The sequence below is a fragment of the Brachyhypopomus gauderio genome, chromosome 14, assembly GCF_052324685.1.
Source record: "Brachyhypopomus gauderio isolate BG-103 chromosome 14, BGAUD_0.2, whole genome shotgun sequence".
NCBI lineage: Eukaryota > Metazoa > Chordata > Actinopteri > Gymnotiformes > Hypopomidae > Brachyhypopomus > Brachyhypopomus gauderio.
Window position 1 is genome coordinate 17,029,808 of NC_135224.1, and position 17,032 is coordinate 17,046,839.

Below are 17,032 nucleotides of genomic sequence, written 5' to 3' on the forward strand. Positions count from 1 at the left end.
ACAGATCTGAATCACCTAAAAAAGTTATTAAGATTTTTTTAATTATTGTCGATGCACGACCAGCGTATTACTGTGCAAAGCAAAACACTGATCATATTAAAAACGTTTGAATGATCTGTAGTTGACATGAGCGTTTTCAACGCTCTGACGTTGAGCTGCTCCCCCGGATGGCGGAAGTGGCGCTCGGTGTTGTCGGTGCGTGTGGCTGCAGGAGTCGGTTCTGCTCCAGCTGCGGGTTAGTCCGGTGGCGGGTTCTGTTGGGTACCGGGCGGTCTCCAGATCCGGTTGAAGTGCCGCTTAAGACAAATCGATGACATTGGTGCGCTGTTGTCAACGCGCAGCAGTGGACATCTAGGAGAGGAATTAGTAAGGTAAGGATCCTTGATGAGGATTAAGAGATTCCTTGAATGAAACGTCAGCAAAGAAACGCGCTGCTCAGCATTTGTAAGGTTTAAAATGACGTAGAGGCTTAAAATAAGAAAATAATCCCCCGTTTGTCGTCAGGAGACCCAGCCAACGATGCATGATCGCCACCGTAGCCGGCGAAAGGTTAATTTATGAAGTCAACGAGCCCGCAAGGCAGTGAGAATGAAGATGGAAGATCATCCCCGTCTAACCTTATAAAACCTCGGTCGTGCTATTTTATATAAATGTAAATGACGGGTCTATGCATGCATCTGTTGTTTTTTGACGTAAGGTGATGAAAACTAAAACCTCTGCGTGTGGGAGTGCAATACTTCCAGTAGGCTGTAAGAAAAGCAGACGACAGAAACTCGGACGGCAGGATTGCACTAAAGCGCGCCATAGGAAAGGACCGTGACGAGCCTGTGTGTGTGATGTGTTTGACGTCGACATCGCGAGCTGCGTCTCGAGCGCAAATTGACTCGACACAACGAGCTCGCGCGCAGGTGTATTAACGATCTCCACCTGTGACACGGAAGTGCTCGACGACGGGCATAATTACCAGAAAATGGTGCCCACTAGAGCAGTGTTTTTTAAGGATGTAATCATTCACCAGTGTGTAAACACATTATATATAACACATTCGATATGAAAAAGTGACTATGATTTCCTTCGACCTCTAAAATTGTCAAATTTTTAAAAATTGTGTTAATAAATACTTTGTGTGGCTCTCTCTTACACCTCCTCCCCCGTTCAGACACACACACACGGGCGCACACAGACATGTCTCCGTCGGTGCGTTTACAAGAGATGATTCGGGTCATCCGAAGTGCCCGCACTCAGGGAGAGGAGAGGGGTCTGATACAGAGGGAGTGCGCCGCCATTCGGGCGCAGTTCCGCCAGTCCGATAACGGGGCGCGCACCCACAACTTGGCCAAGCTGCTCTACGTGCACATGCTGGGCTACCCTGCACACTTTGGGCAGGTAATGTCACGTGTGCTACCTGAATTCGTTTATTATGTTCCTGCAGCTCCATGTAACATCACTTTCCAACTTGTGCCACTATGAGCAATAACTGTGTTTTTATTAGATGGAGTGCGTCCGTCTGATCGCCAGTTCCAGATACAGTGAGAAACGTATCGGTTACCTGGGCGCTATGATGCTTTTGGATGAGAAACAAGATGCCAGTTTACTTATCACCAACTCCATCAAGAAGTAAGCACCTTTCTTCTCATCCTCTTCTTCTTATCTTCCTCTTCTCTTCTCCTCATCCTCGTACAATGGACCTTATGTGTCTGCCTTCGCTAGAATAAAGGGAGTCGTTCTGGTTTGTTTGATTGTTGCAGCGACCTGTCTCATAACAGCCAGCACGTGCAGTCTCTGGCCCTGTGCACTTTGGCTTGTATGGGCTCAGCGGAGATGTGTCGAGACCTGGCCCCGGAGATCGAGCGTCTCCTCAGGGCCTCCGATTCCTACATCAAGAAGAAGGTTTGTCATGTAGTCGCACCAAAGCGGCTGCCGGGCCAGCAAGGACATGCAAAATCACACGGTTTCAGCTGTGTTGGTTAGGAATTATCTGCGAAATTGTGTTTGTGGTGGCGGTGATGTTGATAACTACAGTGACAATCGTTTTGATGTTCCAGGCGATTTTGTGCGCTGTCCATATTGTGCGGAAAATTCCAGAACTGGGCGAGCTGTTCAGTCCACTAGCGTGCTCCCTGCTCTCGGAGAAAAACCACGGTTGGTCTTTTCGTCTATCCCACGCATCTCCCGCACCTCTCCTCTGCTTCCACTGTGTGTTTCATATTTAAGCCGGTGTGTTTCAGCAGTCCTGGGTCTTTTCTGTCTTTCATTTCTGGCCATTCTAAGAAAAAACTGTTTTTTTCTTCTCCACAGGCCTCTATGTGCCCGTTGGGTGTTTTATACTTCTGACAGCTCAAATTAACATCACGAGGAGATGTTGCTTTTTTTAGAGTGTCGAGCCAGTTTATTCTATTGTGGTTGTTCTCTCTGTTCAGGAGTTCTTCACAGCGCTGTGGTTCTGATCACGGAGCTGTGTGAACGAAACCCAGACACCCTCGTTCAGTTCCGCAAGGTCAAACCTATGAAACGCTTCAACACGCTACACACGTGCGTACGCTCCATAGACCTTTTATATTCTCAGCTAATATTTGGTGGTTTCTCCTGTTCAGACTGTTCCAGAGCTGGTCCACATAATGAGGGGTCTGGTCATGTCGGGTTACTCTCCAGAGCACAACGTCGCAGGCATCAGTGACCCTTTCCTTCAGGTCAGACCGGGACGCTCTTTAGCGCTGCTCACTCTGTCCCACAAGACTGCGTACGCCCCTCTCTTTGGTCTCCTGTGGTATTCCTCTCCACTCTGTCCATGCGTGTCTGTCTTCTTCCCCCCCTCACAGGTTCGTATTCTCAGGTTGCTGAGGATTCTGGGTCGCAATAACGACACGGCAAGCGATGCTATGAATGACCTTCTGGCTCAGGTATCACGGCAACACGTCCTTCTGTCCCACAATCCTCTGGGTTACTGACATAAATTCACACACACACGTTTGTCTGTAAAGCATCCTTACATTTGTGAAAGGCACTAAATAATACTACTAATAATATTTAATTTATAATCATTAATAGTGATTGTAGTGAACTACACCAGGTTTACAGATTAACACAATGTTTGGAGGTCCTTCATCAGCTGTGCAAGCAAAGTGCTTCACATATTGTGTAATCTTTGAATATGAGCTTTTGGGATTGTTTGGACTAGTGTGTATTATTGATGTCCCGCTCATTGTAGATTCTGGGATTGTGTAGCTTAGTTGGAGCCATTGTGATTGCCTTTGGGAATATTGTACATCTGTGGATAAATGTTTTCAATTAGTGTACATTTCTGGGATTTATTTATTTTCGTTCATGTGAGTTTGAGACGGAGAGTTTGGTCCTTCGTGATTGGTTGGCATGGTTGGGTTGGCAGGGGGATTCGGGGATGTTTGTTGATGTTTGTTCTTCACATGCAGGTGGCCACGAACACGGACAGCAGTAAGACAGCAGGCAGCGCCGTGCTGTACGAGACGGTGCTCACCGTCATGGACATCCGATCAGAGAGCGGGCTCAGGGTACGCACAGGCCTCCGAACCACAGAACTAGGCTAGCGCAATATTGCCATTGGGTCGGTTTCACCCATCAATCACTCTGTGTCGCTACACTCTTCTTCTCAGGTTCTCGCTGTGAATATCTTGGGGAGGTTTCTTCTAAATAACGACAGGAACATCCGGTGAGATCCGTGTTCTGATTATTTGTACGTGCATTCATTCGGTTTATATAGACCGGCTCAGCCTGAACAGGTCTGATCCTGAACAGGTTTGTGTCTGACCCCAAACAGGCACAATAGTGATTACAATCTGATTTTATCAGTTTCCATAGCCAGGTGAACTAAGGCATAACCAGTCAGGCTTGGCCGGCTGTGTGCTGTAATCAGCTGGGGTCTTTCAGAATATGGGAGTGATGCTTTGTCTAACGAGTATTGTTTTTATATGTAAACACTGATACAGAACTTTCTTGCTAAAGCATACATTTTTTAATTCTCTGTAAATTATTGTTGAATTTAAGATTAAGACTCTGGCCTGTAGCCAGTCCAGTCAGCGAAAGCAGGTTTCAGTGTCCTGGCAAATCTGAGCTAATCCAGAAAACTCAGAAGTTTGCAGCCTCCTCAAACTCAAAAACAGAAATGCCAACCTGTAGCAGCGTGTAAGCTAACAAAATAATAAAGAAATCATATTTTAGGATTGGCTACAGTTATGGACTGATTTTAAAGCAAAGCCTAAGAATTGACACTGGTCAGAGCATATACTACCATTCTGGTTTTGTATGGTTTAATACATTTTTGAGGAGATTATGCTCCCACTCAAAATGTATTAGTGTTTTAAATGTGCAGGAACTGCTGATGGGAACTTTCTTTCTTTCTTTTTTTGTATTTCTCGGTGGGCCTTAGTTATATATCGATGACATCACTTCAGAAGATCGTTCAGACGGATCACACCGCAGTGCAGAGACACAGGGGGACCATCGTGGACTGTCTGAAGGACCAGGACGCTTCCGTCAAACGGTTCTGTCCACCAGCACTTGCACGTGGAACTTTGCTCGTCTTTAAGCCTCAGCTGCCTGACTGATTGTGTTGTGATGGAATGTGGGTGGAGCAGTGTGAACGTTGTTGTGAACCCGCGTCACGTCCTCCCCTACAGTCGTGCGCTGGAGCTGTCGCTGGCGCTAGTCTCCGCGGCAAACATCCGCACAATGATGAAGGAGCTCCTCGTCTTCCTCTCTACGTGCCCGCTGGAACTTCGAGCCCACACGGCATCTGGCATCTTCATCGCTGCTGAAAGGTGCCCTTCAGTTGACCACCGTCCCTTTGTGGCGGTTCATATGTAGTAGTCTGTACCACTGTGCATGTGTACTGTATGCCGCGCTGGTCTGAGATCAGCCGTTCACTTTCAAGGTCGTTTTGTGAATACAGGCCACTTTTTCAGCGTTCCGTGTTGGTCCGTGTAGCCTGTATAGCGTGTACCTGTCTGTGTGGCACTCTGGACCTGTCTGTGACGGTGTGTGTCCACCTCGGTGTTGTGTCCATCTGTGTGGTGGCCTGTGCCGTCTGTGGCTGGACGTGGACACTAAATGGTAGCGTATGTCTCTCTGTGTCTCTGTCAGGTACGCGCCCTCTCAACGCTGGCACATTGACACCATCCTGCATGTCCTCGTCACGGTAAATGTCTTCATGGGACTGCAGTCTTGCTCACTTTAACCTGCGTCCTGATTTTCTGTCCTCTCCTTTTTCTGTTAAATTGCCGTCGCACCAGTTTCTTTCAGTGTTGTGTGGTAGCTGAAATTGTTGTCATACCTGTTCCTTCAGGCAGGGGGCGACGTGAGAGACGAGACCGTGCCCAACCTCATCAAGCTGATTACCACAGCGTCAGAGCTGCACTGCTACACCGTGCACAAGCTTTACAGGGCACTGATCACCGATATCTCACAGGTAGGGATGGAACATGTGAATGTGTCTGTGTGCATTTGTGTTGTTGTATCACACTTAGGAGTGTGTGTGTGTGTGTGTGTGTGTGCAGCAATCCCTGGTTCAGGTAGCCTGCTGGTGTATTGGGGAGTATGGTGACCTCCTGCTTAAGGAGGAATGTGACGATATTGAGCCCATGCAGGTACACAGCTTGCCAAGAGCATTTTTGAATTTGGGTTTCATTAATATATATTTCATATTGGAAGAGAAATATATTCATTCATTGAATTTCAACACCTGTCTGTCTTGTCTGCGGTCACTAGATAACGGAGGACGATGTCCTGGATGCCTTGGAAACCGTGTTGCAGTCTCACAGGTCGTCGCCGGCGAGCCGAGCGTTCGCCCTCACCGCCACCATGAAGCTGAGCACCCGCATCACCAACAACGTTGAGTAAGGAGCCACCCGTCTCACCCCCACTGGGTCCTTACACAGTCCGCAAACTGAGCACACACCCGTCTCACCCCCGCTGGGTCCTTACACAGGCCGCAAACTGAGCACACACCCGTCTCACCCCCGCTGGGTCCTCACACAGGCCGCAAACTGAGCACACACTCGTCTCACCCCCGCTGGGTCCTTACACAGGCCGCAAACTGAGCACACACCCGTCTCACCCCCGCTGGGTCCTTACACAGGCCGCAAACTGAGCACACACCCGTCTCATCCCCGCTGGGTCCTTACACAGGCCGCAAACTGAGCACACACCCGTCTCACCCCCGCTGGGTCCTTACACAGGCCGCAAACTGAGCACACACCCGTCTCACCCCCGCTGGGTCCTTACACAGGCCGCAAACTGAGCACACACCCGTCTCACCCCCGCTGGGTCCTTACACAGGCCGCAAACTCAGCACACACCCGTCTCACCCCCGCTGGGTCCTTACACAGGCCGCAAACTCAGCACACACCCGTCTCACCCCCGCTGGGTCCTTACACAGGCCGCAAACTGAGCACACACCCGTCTCACCCCCGCTGGGTCCTTACACAGACCGCAAACTGAGCACACACCCGTCTCACCCCCGCTGGGTCCTTACACAGGCCGCAAACTGAGCACACACCCGTCTCACCCCCGCTGGGTCCTTACACAGGCCGCAAACTGAGCACACACCACCACGTCTGTGGAGGCCTGAGGGAAAAGCAAGGTCATTGATTTGGTTAACGTGTCTCTCTCTCTCTCTCTCTCTATTAAAAAAAAAGCCGTATCAGGAGCATAGTTAGTATCTACGGCAGCTGCATTGATGTGGAGCTCCAGCAGAGGGCAGTAGAGTACAACGCCCTCTTCAAGAAATACGACCACATGAGGTAAAGTGGCTTCATTATATCTCCACGTACTGTCGATATTAGTCGGGCTTTTGTGCAGCGTATCTGTCGTTCAGACGCTAAATGTGTCCATGTCTTTGAATTACATCATCCGTGCTGAGTATCTTAAGCCCCTGGCTTGATAAATATCAAGTCATACTGTCTAGTGTAGCAGCAGTGTTAATTTGTCCATCGTCTGGACAGGGCAGCTGTGTTGGAAAGGATGCCTGTCATGGATAAGAACTCGTCTGGAGATGCCCATGGAGACCTCACTGGAGAAATGACTAAAGACTCTAACCTGTCCAAACCAGTCCCTGGAGAGCTGGCATTAGTCCGAGAACCTGCGAGCCAGGTGATTCCGATCCTGACGGACACAACGGACACGTTTACAGCAGCTGCTGTAGGGCCTGCAGCACTGAAACCACAGACTGTGTTTATAGTCACAGACTGTGTTTATAGTCACAGACTGAAAGTGACTTGTGGCCTCCACGTGTCTTTTGCTTTCATAGGTGTGTGACCTCTTAGACTTGCTGGGGCAGACAGACACGGCTGGTGAAATCATCCCTGCCCCGGGCACGTCTGCACCTGCCCCTGCTGGGGCCCACGCGGGCGGGGACCTGCTGGACCTACTGGGAGGATTCGAGACGACTGTTGGTGAGGGAGACGGAGTCCTGGTCTTTCCCCTGAACTCCTTTAACAGGGAGAAACCGGTCTGATTTGAAAATTAGCATTTTTAGCTAACTCCACTGAGGGCTGATTATCATGGTGTGAGGGATGTGAGAGTCTTCTACCTGCGTAGCCACACTGCATTAGGGTGTACGTGTGATCATCAGACCACCAGGGGATTAGAGGAATCCCCAAATCAAACCGCCCAATTGTTCTGCTCCTTCATATTTAAAGAGTTATGTAAGCGAGAAAGGTGCAAACTGATTTTTGTCCTTTAGTTCCCAGTGTCACAGTGTATGAAAAAGATGGAGTAACCCTGAAGCTGCGCTGTGACTCTCAGACAGAGACGGACGTCTCGCTCACCTTCACCGCCTGCAACTCCACTCCGCACGACATCACCAAATTCACTCTACAAGCAGCAGTACCTAAGGTTGGGGGTTTTCTCATCAATGTCTGAGGCTTAATGTAATTGCTTTTAAGACTTAATTCAAACTTGAAGCACAGGTGTTGGGGGGGAATGACACTCATGTGGTTAAACACGGGTGTTAGGGTAATTACACCTCTCCTCATTGGTTAAGCAGGGGTGTTAGGGTAATTACGCCTCTCCTCATTGGTTAAGCATTGGTGTTATGGTAATTACACCTCTCCTCATTGGTTAAGCAGGGGTGTTAGGGTAATTACGCCTCTCCTCATTGGTTGCTATCGTAGAGTATTCAGCTTCAGATGAAGGCTCCAAGTGGGGCTGTGCTTCCAGCGCGAGGTCACGGTGTCGTCACCCAGACGGTTGTACTCAGCAATCCCAACAAGGTCAGTTGTCGTCACCCATTCAGCATTCGTCCGTGTGGGATCAGACCAGAGTTCCATCATCCTGTTTTTAAGTACATGCGTCATTTCTCTCTTTAGGCAAATCTAAAGATGCGGGTTCGAGTGTCCTTTTCTCATCAGGGCACGGTCTGTCAGGACACAGTGCAAATCGATTCCTTCCCCAGCCCCGGCGGGACCTGAGGTCTGTCGGTGAAACAGCATCAGGGGGAGCCAGGAATGACAGAAGTGTCAAGACACAGGGACGGGGCTTTGATTTCATCATGAATTCATCACAATTCTTGAGAATTCCTCAATAATTTGATGTCTTTCAATTTTCAGTTTCTTTTGTACACCTGAATTTCTCAGAACAGACTTCGCCAATAACATTGTGTCCGAGATCTAAGCAATTTAGGCAAGGCCTGTTTTCAATAGTAAAAAAACAAAATGTTGTAATATAGATAAAGGCAAATTGCTTTGATTTGCACCAGATTTAACGTTAACTACAGCCATATACAGAGCATGTGACCGGCATGGCAACCCCAGCTCAAGTGCCCAGGATCAGGACGAATCCAGACCTACTGTCCAAGTGTACCAGTGTACTGACCCTACGACTTCAATTCAACATCTTTGTTTTGAAAGTGAGTCTCGGCAGGATAAACGACCCAACCACAGGCAGCTGAATTCACGTTTTTGGTTGAAAGGTGCGGCAAACTGCTGGAGTGTGGGGGAGCCCGTCATCCTTGACGAAGACCGTGTGACCAATCGCGTGTCCTCGGATGCCATTCATGTTATCTAAGCATCATTTAAATCATCTTTACTCTGATGTCACGAGGTCAAATTGTTTTGTTGACTCGAGTTGAACCCAGAACACACATTTGGATGCCAGAATATTTGGCTAGCATTGTGTACAAGTCTGGAGTTGACCAACAAACTGATGGTGCTGTTCTGAACTAAGAAGGTAAACATGGAAATGGATCGAGTGTATTCATAGTGCATTCAAAACGCACAACAGTGCAACTGTGCAATATTATCATCTCAGTAGCCAGGGATACTTAGTATGGCTGTCTTGTTTATTTCTTTATCCTTGTATTCCTGTAATCAGTTAACTGTAACTCAGTGGTGGAGTCAGCAGCAGGGGTACGACCCATGTGCAGGGCCTGTCTGATATCTGTCTGATATACCAGATGTTTACCGAGCTGTTTAAACTCTTCTTTCAGCATTGCAGCCAGGATGACCTAAATTGTTCTACCAGGTCCTTTTCTCGACTGAGTTGAACGTCCAGTCCCTTTAGAATGCTTGTGAATGCTTTAGAATTTATTGTATTTCTTTGTAAATTTGACCTGAAATGTGATCACATCTTCATCATGTGTCCTATATTTGCTATTATCGATGGACCTCTGAATATCTGGGTTGAACCAGAAACAACACATGATGGTTGAGTGTAAGTTTAGACCTTTCCCTAGTAGAAATGTTGTGCAAAGATCTAAAATGAGCGGTTTGAGCTGAGAAGCCCTTCAAATGAGCTACATTTCATGTACGTTTTCCCATCAGGGGAATTTAATGTTGAGTAATTTTGCTCAACAAATGAATGTTAAAGGATATTGTGTGTTTTTGCTTACATGGGTTCTCTTTTAATGTGGTTTTAGGACTTGAATTATGTCACATTTCTGGTCAAATTTATTCAATACCGGAAAAAGCATTCACAGACTTTGTAGCGGTACTGTAGTGTGTTAATGGTATCCATACAGTTTGACCTAACAATAGCTGAAATGTGAAATCTACATTTCAGTTACTGCTAGCACAGCTAATTCTTTAGCATTAATGAGACTGTTTTAAGCACTAAAGACAACACAAGGGTTACATAGACACTACGGCACCATTAGCATCAGTCTCTCATGCTCAGACACAACTGCAAGAGAGTTTGCAAACACTTTGGATTTACTCGTAACTCTGTGTGAATAACGATTATTAATACGCAGTGCTAGAATGCCTTTTAACCCATGATGGAAAACATGTGAACTCACCTAAGTAACCTATCTTGCTGCCTTCATTGGTAATAACCAATAATTAAATGCTTTCTGTAATTACTGATCGGTCAAGCACAGCCTTTAGGAAGCATTTCTAAATATTCCTCTACTGAACCATATCAGTTTGTCACATTCACATGAACAGCCTTTTTTTTATACCTCCATGGTAATCTGATTATTTTTCCCCCTTTTCAGACTCTTGAACACACGTTCACTAGTGCAAGACATCCCTAATGATCCTGCGGTGCCATCCCGTCACGTTTAAGAATTCGATACTACTGCATGTGCACTGATCTCTGTAGGACACACACTCGTATGCAGAATCACAACGGTGCTGCTTGAGTCCCCCCCCCCCCCCATTTGCAAACCACCCACTTGACCGTGAACCAGTCGTGAATCTTTTTGTAATCCCATCCAGTGTTTTTAGCTTTCTGCTGAGCGCCCCCTAGTGTCTTTTACAGGTATTGCAGTAGAAGTCAATCGTGAACTGCAGGTAATCATGGGGTTTTGTATCGCAGTGCTTTTTTAAAGAGGTGGTTTTCCTAGAGGTTTTCGTCTATTTCCTTAATTGTATAAACCATATTTTAAGTAAAGATATGGTAATGTAAAAGCATTAAATCTAAAATAAAAATCGGATCACCTTTTGAGAGCCATTATTTAAATCAATGATGTAATTCAAAAGGATTCTTGCACCTGTAAGAATTAAGAACTGTCTAAGATATGTATTGGTAATGAAAATCTTTTACTAGGACGGGCCATCCTCCAATGAAAACACTAATTCTATAAATGCAGTCTGGGCATTTGACAGGTGGGAGTACATGCTTTTAAAGTAATCCTACAAGGGTTTGAGTCACAGCCTTTGGAATGCCTTACCTAACATGCCTTCCTCTGTCACTCTGAATCACTCCTTGGGATGTAAAGTTCAGTGTATTCAGCCCAAGACTGAAGCATTAATCCGTCATCGTTTTGAGTTTGTGACTGTGGATTTGTGCCGTTGTACTGCAGGATCAATTTGACATCTAGTGAGATAAGTGGATGGTGTGGAATGAGTATAGTTTTATTGCCTCATGTTTCTAAAATAAAATTTATTTTAAACAAAAGCAGTGGCTTTGTACATTTTTTATGCAATACCCACAAGTACCAGGATTAATAACCACATTAACTGTGGACAGTTAGCTGTGGACACAACTACAACACCGTGGTCTATATTCATAATATTGTAAATATACATCTCCATCTCTGGGAGGACCACAAGGTGTGTTTGGTAGGTTGTGCCTGTTGTCCTCTACACAGGACTTTAGCACGTCTCCACCGAGTTATAGGCAAGCGTTGATCATTTGTGGACATTGGTGCATGGCATCGGCATGCGGTTCCAAACGCATGTCCTTGGTTTTCAGACATCAAACGAGCAGGTATAATGAACCGTTGTCGTATGGACTGGTCATGTGAGGACTGGATGACTGCTGGGTCTGCAGACGTGCACACCACCTCTTAGCGCCAGGACTAAATGCAGTACCGATCCACCTTGGATCTTGTAGTCAGACGCTGTTTTTTCATCATTCCTGAAATATCAAGCATGTAAAGAACAAAATCAGGACAGCCTGGTAGACACGGCGGTTTATGAACAAGCTGATTATTTTTGTTTTGCTGTATAATGCGAGTATAAATGTTGAGTACATCTGTTTTCCACTGTAGATCAGTCTTTGCTGCTGAGGGGGAATCCCCTCTTTTTCCTCCACCCGTTCTTTGATCCTTTCTACCTGTGTAAAAAAAATTAAAGGAATTACTTCATTTTAAAAGCCATCTGCACACCCATTTCAATGTTTACATTTTGAATGATTATATAGACGGTTGCTTGTATTCTTACCTTGTCTGTTGGCTCAATGTCAATCTCAATTTCTTTGCCTGTGAGCGTCTACAAGAAAGAAAACCCTTTTTAAATGGACGGTAGCCTCTAAACTATGATTCTGAATAGTATGGCCTAGTTTCAACCATGAAAAAAATGCTCATAAAGTCCTTTTAATATAGGATTGTAACTATCCCTCTCTTCGACCAAACTGCAGTGTCAGTGGTGAATCAACACTGGAAACTGCTTGTGGTCCATATTTGGCTCCGACTGCGTAAAGAAACCTGGCTGCCATAGTATACCATATAAATCATTTTAAATAGGGCGATATAAGCAGTAGTTATGCATGTTCACTGCATCTTCCTTTAAGATGGAGGGGGAAATGTGAATTGAAGAAAATAAGAACTAACGGGTTGTTTATTAATGTTTGGCATACTAACGTTAACCAGCTAGCAAAACAACAAATAAGTGGTGGCTGTACAGTTCAGTGAATGACTAAACGTTTAAAGATATAAATATTTAGCTATTATTTTAACTAACTAGTCAGACACTTGTGTATTTTAATGAGCTAGTTAGCTTAGCTTAGCTATCCCAGCTAGCGTAGATACTCGTCCAGCAGAAACCATGTTTCATGTTGTATATCCCACTTCAGTGCCATCTCAATATCTTCAGTTTTTTAATTGTATTATAGTAAAATATCTAAATAAGAAGCTTAATGTAAACTGCAGTGAGCTAGCTGAGCTAGCCGGTTAGCTGTCTGTCACATTTGTGGGCGCTCTTACCTTCACTTTAATCAACATGTTGGTCGGGATGCTCTTCACTACACACGAATAAGCCCTTGTGGATACTACTGTCCTGTCTTACAGTGTAATAAATATGAAGTTTTTTAACGTTGAGCTAATACACAGATACGTGGTGGATATCGTAAAATGAATGTAAAAACTAAACTTCCTTTTTAAGATGCGGGACTTCTTCGTCTGTAACTGTAACGGCCGTAAAACGCCTTATCGCCACCAACCGCTCGGTGTATTAAAATGACTTTGCAGTATCTAATCTATCCAATATCATCAATCCAGAAATGATAACTCTTGATAGTAGGCATATCTCGGTGCGTGATGTGTTGTTTTTAAAGAGAATATTAATGCAAGGTGGTAAAACTAATATGCAGTGAATCAATTTTTCCTTCTAATTAGTTTAGGAAAGACAACGTTCAATCAAATCTATGAGTGTAATCACAGAATGTCAGGGGCATGGCATAAAACAGCAGATTGCAGTGGAATATTGTTATGCTGGAAGTTGGATTTCTATGAAGATGAGATGTGATCAGGATGAATGTTTGTAGAGAACTGCTTCTGTTAGAGATGATAAATGCTATCTGAAGAGTCATCAACAGCTTGACTAACTGTAAACAAGACAAAGACCAACATTATCATCTTTTCATGCACACACACAAAAAGATACAAGTTAAATGGAGGAATTAGAGCCAGTGGCTCATACATAATTTGCACTCTCCATAAATTAATCAAATAAATTAACTCTTTTATATGCAGTTTTTCTGGTAATGTATTTATTTCCTCCCTCCCATTGAGATGATGTGAAGAGAAATAATTTTTTTTTCTGCACTGAGCTCAACCTTTATAATTAACCAGCTCAACTCAAGGCTGCCATCAAAGCAGATCTATAGTAATCCCTCAAGGACAGAGCTGAGAAACACTGATGTGACAGACATGTATTTGTTCAATAAATTATTAACAAAAAGTAAACATCTATAAAGAGACGTAAATGTTCTTTATCATAACAGTACCTTAATAGCATACTTTACAATAACAAAATTCTCAGACACATCATGTGCATAAAGCCATTTTCAGTATTCCACTTTGGATATACCTGGAGAGGAGTTATGCTGTTGCCAGAGGATGAAAACACCTCCCCATGCACTGCAAGCAGCATACAAGACTATAGACCTGAAGATAGTCCCAGCTGAATGACATTAAGACAATCAAACATGTGCTTGTGTCCCACCTGTCAATCAATTAGCCTGCGGAACCTTCCAAAATATATTAAGATGTGCCCGATGTGAGTCTTAATATATTTTTATGATGGATGTCTTTTTTGGGTGTGTGTTTGTGATAAGCTTGTCTGCTTTTTTGTTTGTATGTGGAGGTAAATGTTTTCAATTACACTTAAAAGTTGAGGTGTGGTGCATTTTAGTATAAATGAACATCCAGTGAAAATAACAAGTGCCTCAGTGTGTACGACCAGGGTGTTTCTAAACTTTTCTAAAAGTTTTTCTTTTTCAGAAGTCACAGTGGATTGTGGCACAAATTCTATGTCTGTACGGTGGACTGAATCCCCATCAACGACAGATCCTTCTCTGCTCCGGTTGGGTGACTGTCCTCCCTCTAGCATAACAGTTAGACCTGGAGGTTCAGAAGCTGTATTTAATGCAGGGTTTGATGGCTGCAGTTTCAGGAGACTGGTAAGCTCTGTAGATGATCACAGAATCAGCACTTGTGACTGCTAAATGGATTTATGTTCCCTAATTTGTGGTGGAGTGCTGGATCTAAAGCTGGTTCCTTGCCATAGGTCACTGAAGATGGGATTGTGTTTGAAAAAGAACTGACATTAATGGCTTCATCTAAAGTCTCTTCTGTCATTTCTCTTGTTGTCTGTGAATATGAAAGGTGAGTATCTTAAGCATGCATGTAACTAATGAACTGACTAGTTAAAGCTGCTTCTGTATTTACTGTATGTATTATAGTCAAGATGGGGGTGGGGGGGCTGGGAGGTTTGTGTATGCAAGTTTCATCACACTGTGCTTTCTTACTGCCTTTCCAGGCCGGTGGATTGGAGTCCACCTTTATATGACCCAGTGACTTTCCACACTAGTGGACAAGGGAACTTGCTTTTCCATATGAACCTCATGAACGGTAGACCTGCAGTACTGAATGCTGAATCAGAGTGAACACTTCTCTGCTGTTTTAACTCATTTAATTTGTCCTGGTTTGTCTTTATGGAATCAAGAGAATTTTATTTTAGTTGCTTAATTAACTTTTGTATTTTTGTGTACTTTGCCTTTTTCTTTGCACTTCTCAATTAGACGACTTAAGTGGCGTGGCACATTCCACTACCTTTTCCTTGGGTTCCCTCATTTCAATAACCGCTACTGTGGAACAAGCTTTTCACCAGCCACTGGTTCTCCTGTTGGAGGAGTGTGTGGCTTCCACCACACCAAAGCTGGCACAAGATAGCCGTGTACACCCCATCATCTCAAATAAGGGGTATGTGCCCGTTTTCCTGTTAACCCCCTAATATTTGAAGTGCTTGTAACAGACAAGATTTTTGCTTCTTAGATGTCTGACCGAGAGCAAGAATACCAAGTCAAGGTTCTTGCCCAGACGAAACCTGTCTGAAATAAGGCTGTCTCTTCAAGCGTTCAAATTCGCTAAAGGGGAGGAAGTAAGTATAGTGTGTTTTATCAGCTGAGAACTGAAGCTTATGTCTCACACTGTTTACATTCAGGTTTATATTCACTGCAAACTTGTGGCTTGGGATCCTGATGTCATGGACAGTGGCAAGAAAGCGTGTCACTATGATTCGCAGAGTAGAAGGCAAGTCTTCTGTGTATAGAATGAATTCCAATGCTCAGATTCAGGGTTTATTCTTTTCCTCAAACTGAGGCAAACGTGGCCATTAAAAGGCAATACGTTAACCATACAGCATTGACTGGCCAATGGTGATCTAATGACTTAACCTACCCATGTTTCTGTAGTTGGGTACTACTTGATGATCCCAGTAAGAGTGCCCTCTGTACTTGCTGTGACACGCATTGTCGAACAAGAAGGCGAAGGACAATGGGGAAGTGTGAGTATTTTTGGAACACCAAGATATCTTCTCTGGAAGCCAGTGGACACTGACGTCTGTGAAATCTTCAGCTTTAGCTCAACCTGTTGTGCTTGGACCGCTTACCATCAAGGACTGAAGGGACAAGGTTGGTTTATCTTGCACGAGCCCCTTTCTTGCAAGATGTTGAATTCTAATTTGGTTAATTGTTTTCAAGGATCCTGTGGAGCAGAGGTTTACCAGTGACACAAGAGGAAACTCTCCACCACATACCCCAAGAGCCTGTTCAGGAGGTTCAATTTGGGGCTATTTTAAATCGCATGGCCTGTAATGAAGTGCATATTTGCACTTCTGTTTGACCTCCTGTCAAAGTACTAGGTGGAGTAGCCCTCCACCACTTGTGAAGATATTCACCTTCTCTTTTAATAGAGAGATCATGTGACTCAACGGTGCTGTCCAATGGAGCAGTAGTTTGTGCCAAAACTAAGTGTCCTAAGTAGGGGCTACACCGTTTAGAATAGGACTGGCTTTTAACTTGCTGTGCAACATGAACGCGTGGAGTTAATAAGAGCTCTCCAAGCGTTCGCTCTGTGATTAATATTTAATTATTACAAAATAAACTCTGGGGGGGATGGAATTGAATTGGAGCACAATGGCTGAAGTTTCGTATAGTCCAACACCATGACTATATTTGAATATGGCTGTGAGGTCTGGCTCCTAGCAGCTTTCCATACAGCCTTTTCACAGAGGCTGTAGATGAGGTAGCAAAGGGCTTTTCCTCAGGCTCACCAGTACATAAGCTGATTTAATTACCATGAGTCATTGACAGCCATTACTAGACCTTACTAGTCAGATTTGATCATCACTAGTGCCTTAATGTGCTAAAAGCGGAATTCCACTTGAGTTTCTGGATGTGTAAAACACCCATACAGAACTGCACCCTTGAAGTATGACCAATGTAGATTAAATATAACACGTAAATAAATTTTTGTAGTAAAACTTGCATATGAAAAGCCATGTTGGATTTAGGTTGGGTGTTCTGGCTGGTTCAGGGGAGCTAGCTATGGTCACACAAC

The 17,032-nt window shown here is 44.6% G+C and overlaps 3 protein-coding genes across 6 annotated transcripts; 2 read left to right on the top strand and 1 right to left on the bottom strand.

Annotated features, from left to right (window-relative positions):
* Positions 1 to 236: 236 nt before the first annotated feature.
* Positions 237 to 11,328, top strand: ap1g2 (adaptor related protein complex 1 subunit gamma 2). The gene is made up of 22 exons (XM_076972226.1): positions 237 to 371; positions 1,160 to 1,386; positions 1,493 to 1,617; positions 1,749 to 1,890; positions 2,046 to 2,142; positions 2,421 to 2,497; positions 2,595 to 2,690; positions 2,820 to 2,900; positions 3,429 to 3,527; positions 3,630 to 3,685; positions 4,403 to 4,516; positions 4,653 to 4,793; positions 5,116 to 5,170; positions 5,318 to 5,440; positions 5,529 to 5,618; positions 5,740 to 5,867; positions 6,669 to 6,773; positions 6,975 to 7,122; positions 7,280 to 7,424; positions 7,715 to 7,866; positions 8,145 to 8,243; positions 8,340 to 11,328. The coding sequence occupies exons 2-22, from the start codon at positions 1,186 to 1,188 to the stop codon at positions 8,439 to 8,441; spliced, it is 2,376 nt and encodes a 791-aa protein (XP_076828341.1). The 5' UTR covers positions 237 to 371; positions 1,160 to 1,185; the 3' UTR covers positions 8,442 to 11,328.
* On the bottom strand, positions 11,308 to 13,118 carry nedd8l (NEDD8 ubiquitin like modifier, like). Its single transcript, XM_076972231.1, has 4 exons — positions 12,896 to 13,118; positions 12,135 to 12,182; positions 11,945 to 12,027; positions 11,308 to 11,829 (listed from the first exon to the last, which is right to left on the bottom strand). Exons 1-4 carry the CDS (start codon positions 12,911 to 12,913, stop codon positions 11,709 to 11,711), a joined length of 270 nt encoding a protein of 89 aa, XP_076828346.1. The 5' UTR covers positions 12,914 to 13,118; the 3' UTR covers positions 11,308 to 11,708.
* A 1,102-nt stretch (positions 13,119 to 14,220) lies between these two features.
* zp3f.1 (zona pellucida glycoprotein 3f, tandem duplicate 1) lies at positions 14,221 to 16,603 on the top strand. Of its 4 annotated transcripts, none has more exons than XM_076972723.1 (10): positions 14,221 to 14,276; positions 14,414 to 14,592; positions 14,700 to 14,797; positions 14,952 to 15,043; positions 15,214 to 15,394; positions 15,467 to 15,572; positions 15,636 to 15,724; positions 15,886 to 15,977; positions 16,049 to 16,104; positions 16,174 to 16,603. In XM_076972723.1, exons 2-9 carry the CDS (start codon positions 14,443 to 14,445, stop codon positions 16,093 to 16,095), a joined length of 855 nt encoding a protein of 284 aa, XP_076828838.1. In that variant the 5' UTR covers positions 14,221 to 14,276; positions 14,414 to 14,442; the 3' UTR covers positions 16,096 to 16,104; positions 16,174 to 16,603. The 4 variants fall into 4 exon arrangements, 3 of the variants coding, with proteins under 3 accessions (XP_076828838.1, XP_076828839.1, XP_076828837.1); XM_076972724.1 differs by having other exon boundaries at positions 14,222 to 14,262; positions 14,400 to 14,592; XM_076972722.1 differs by having other exon boundaries at positions 14,227 to 14,276; positions 14,400 to 14,592.
* The last annotated feature ends 429 nt before the right edge of the window (positions 16,604 to 17,032 follow it).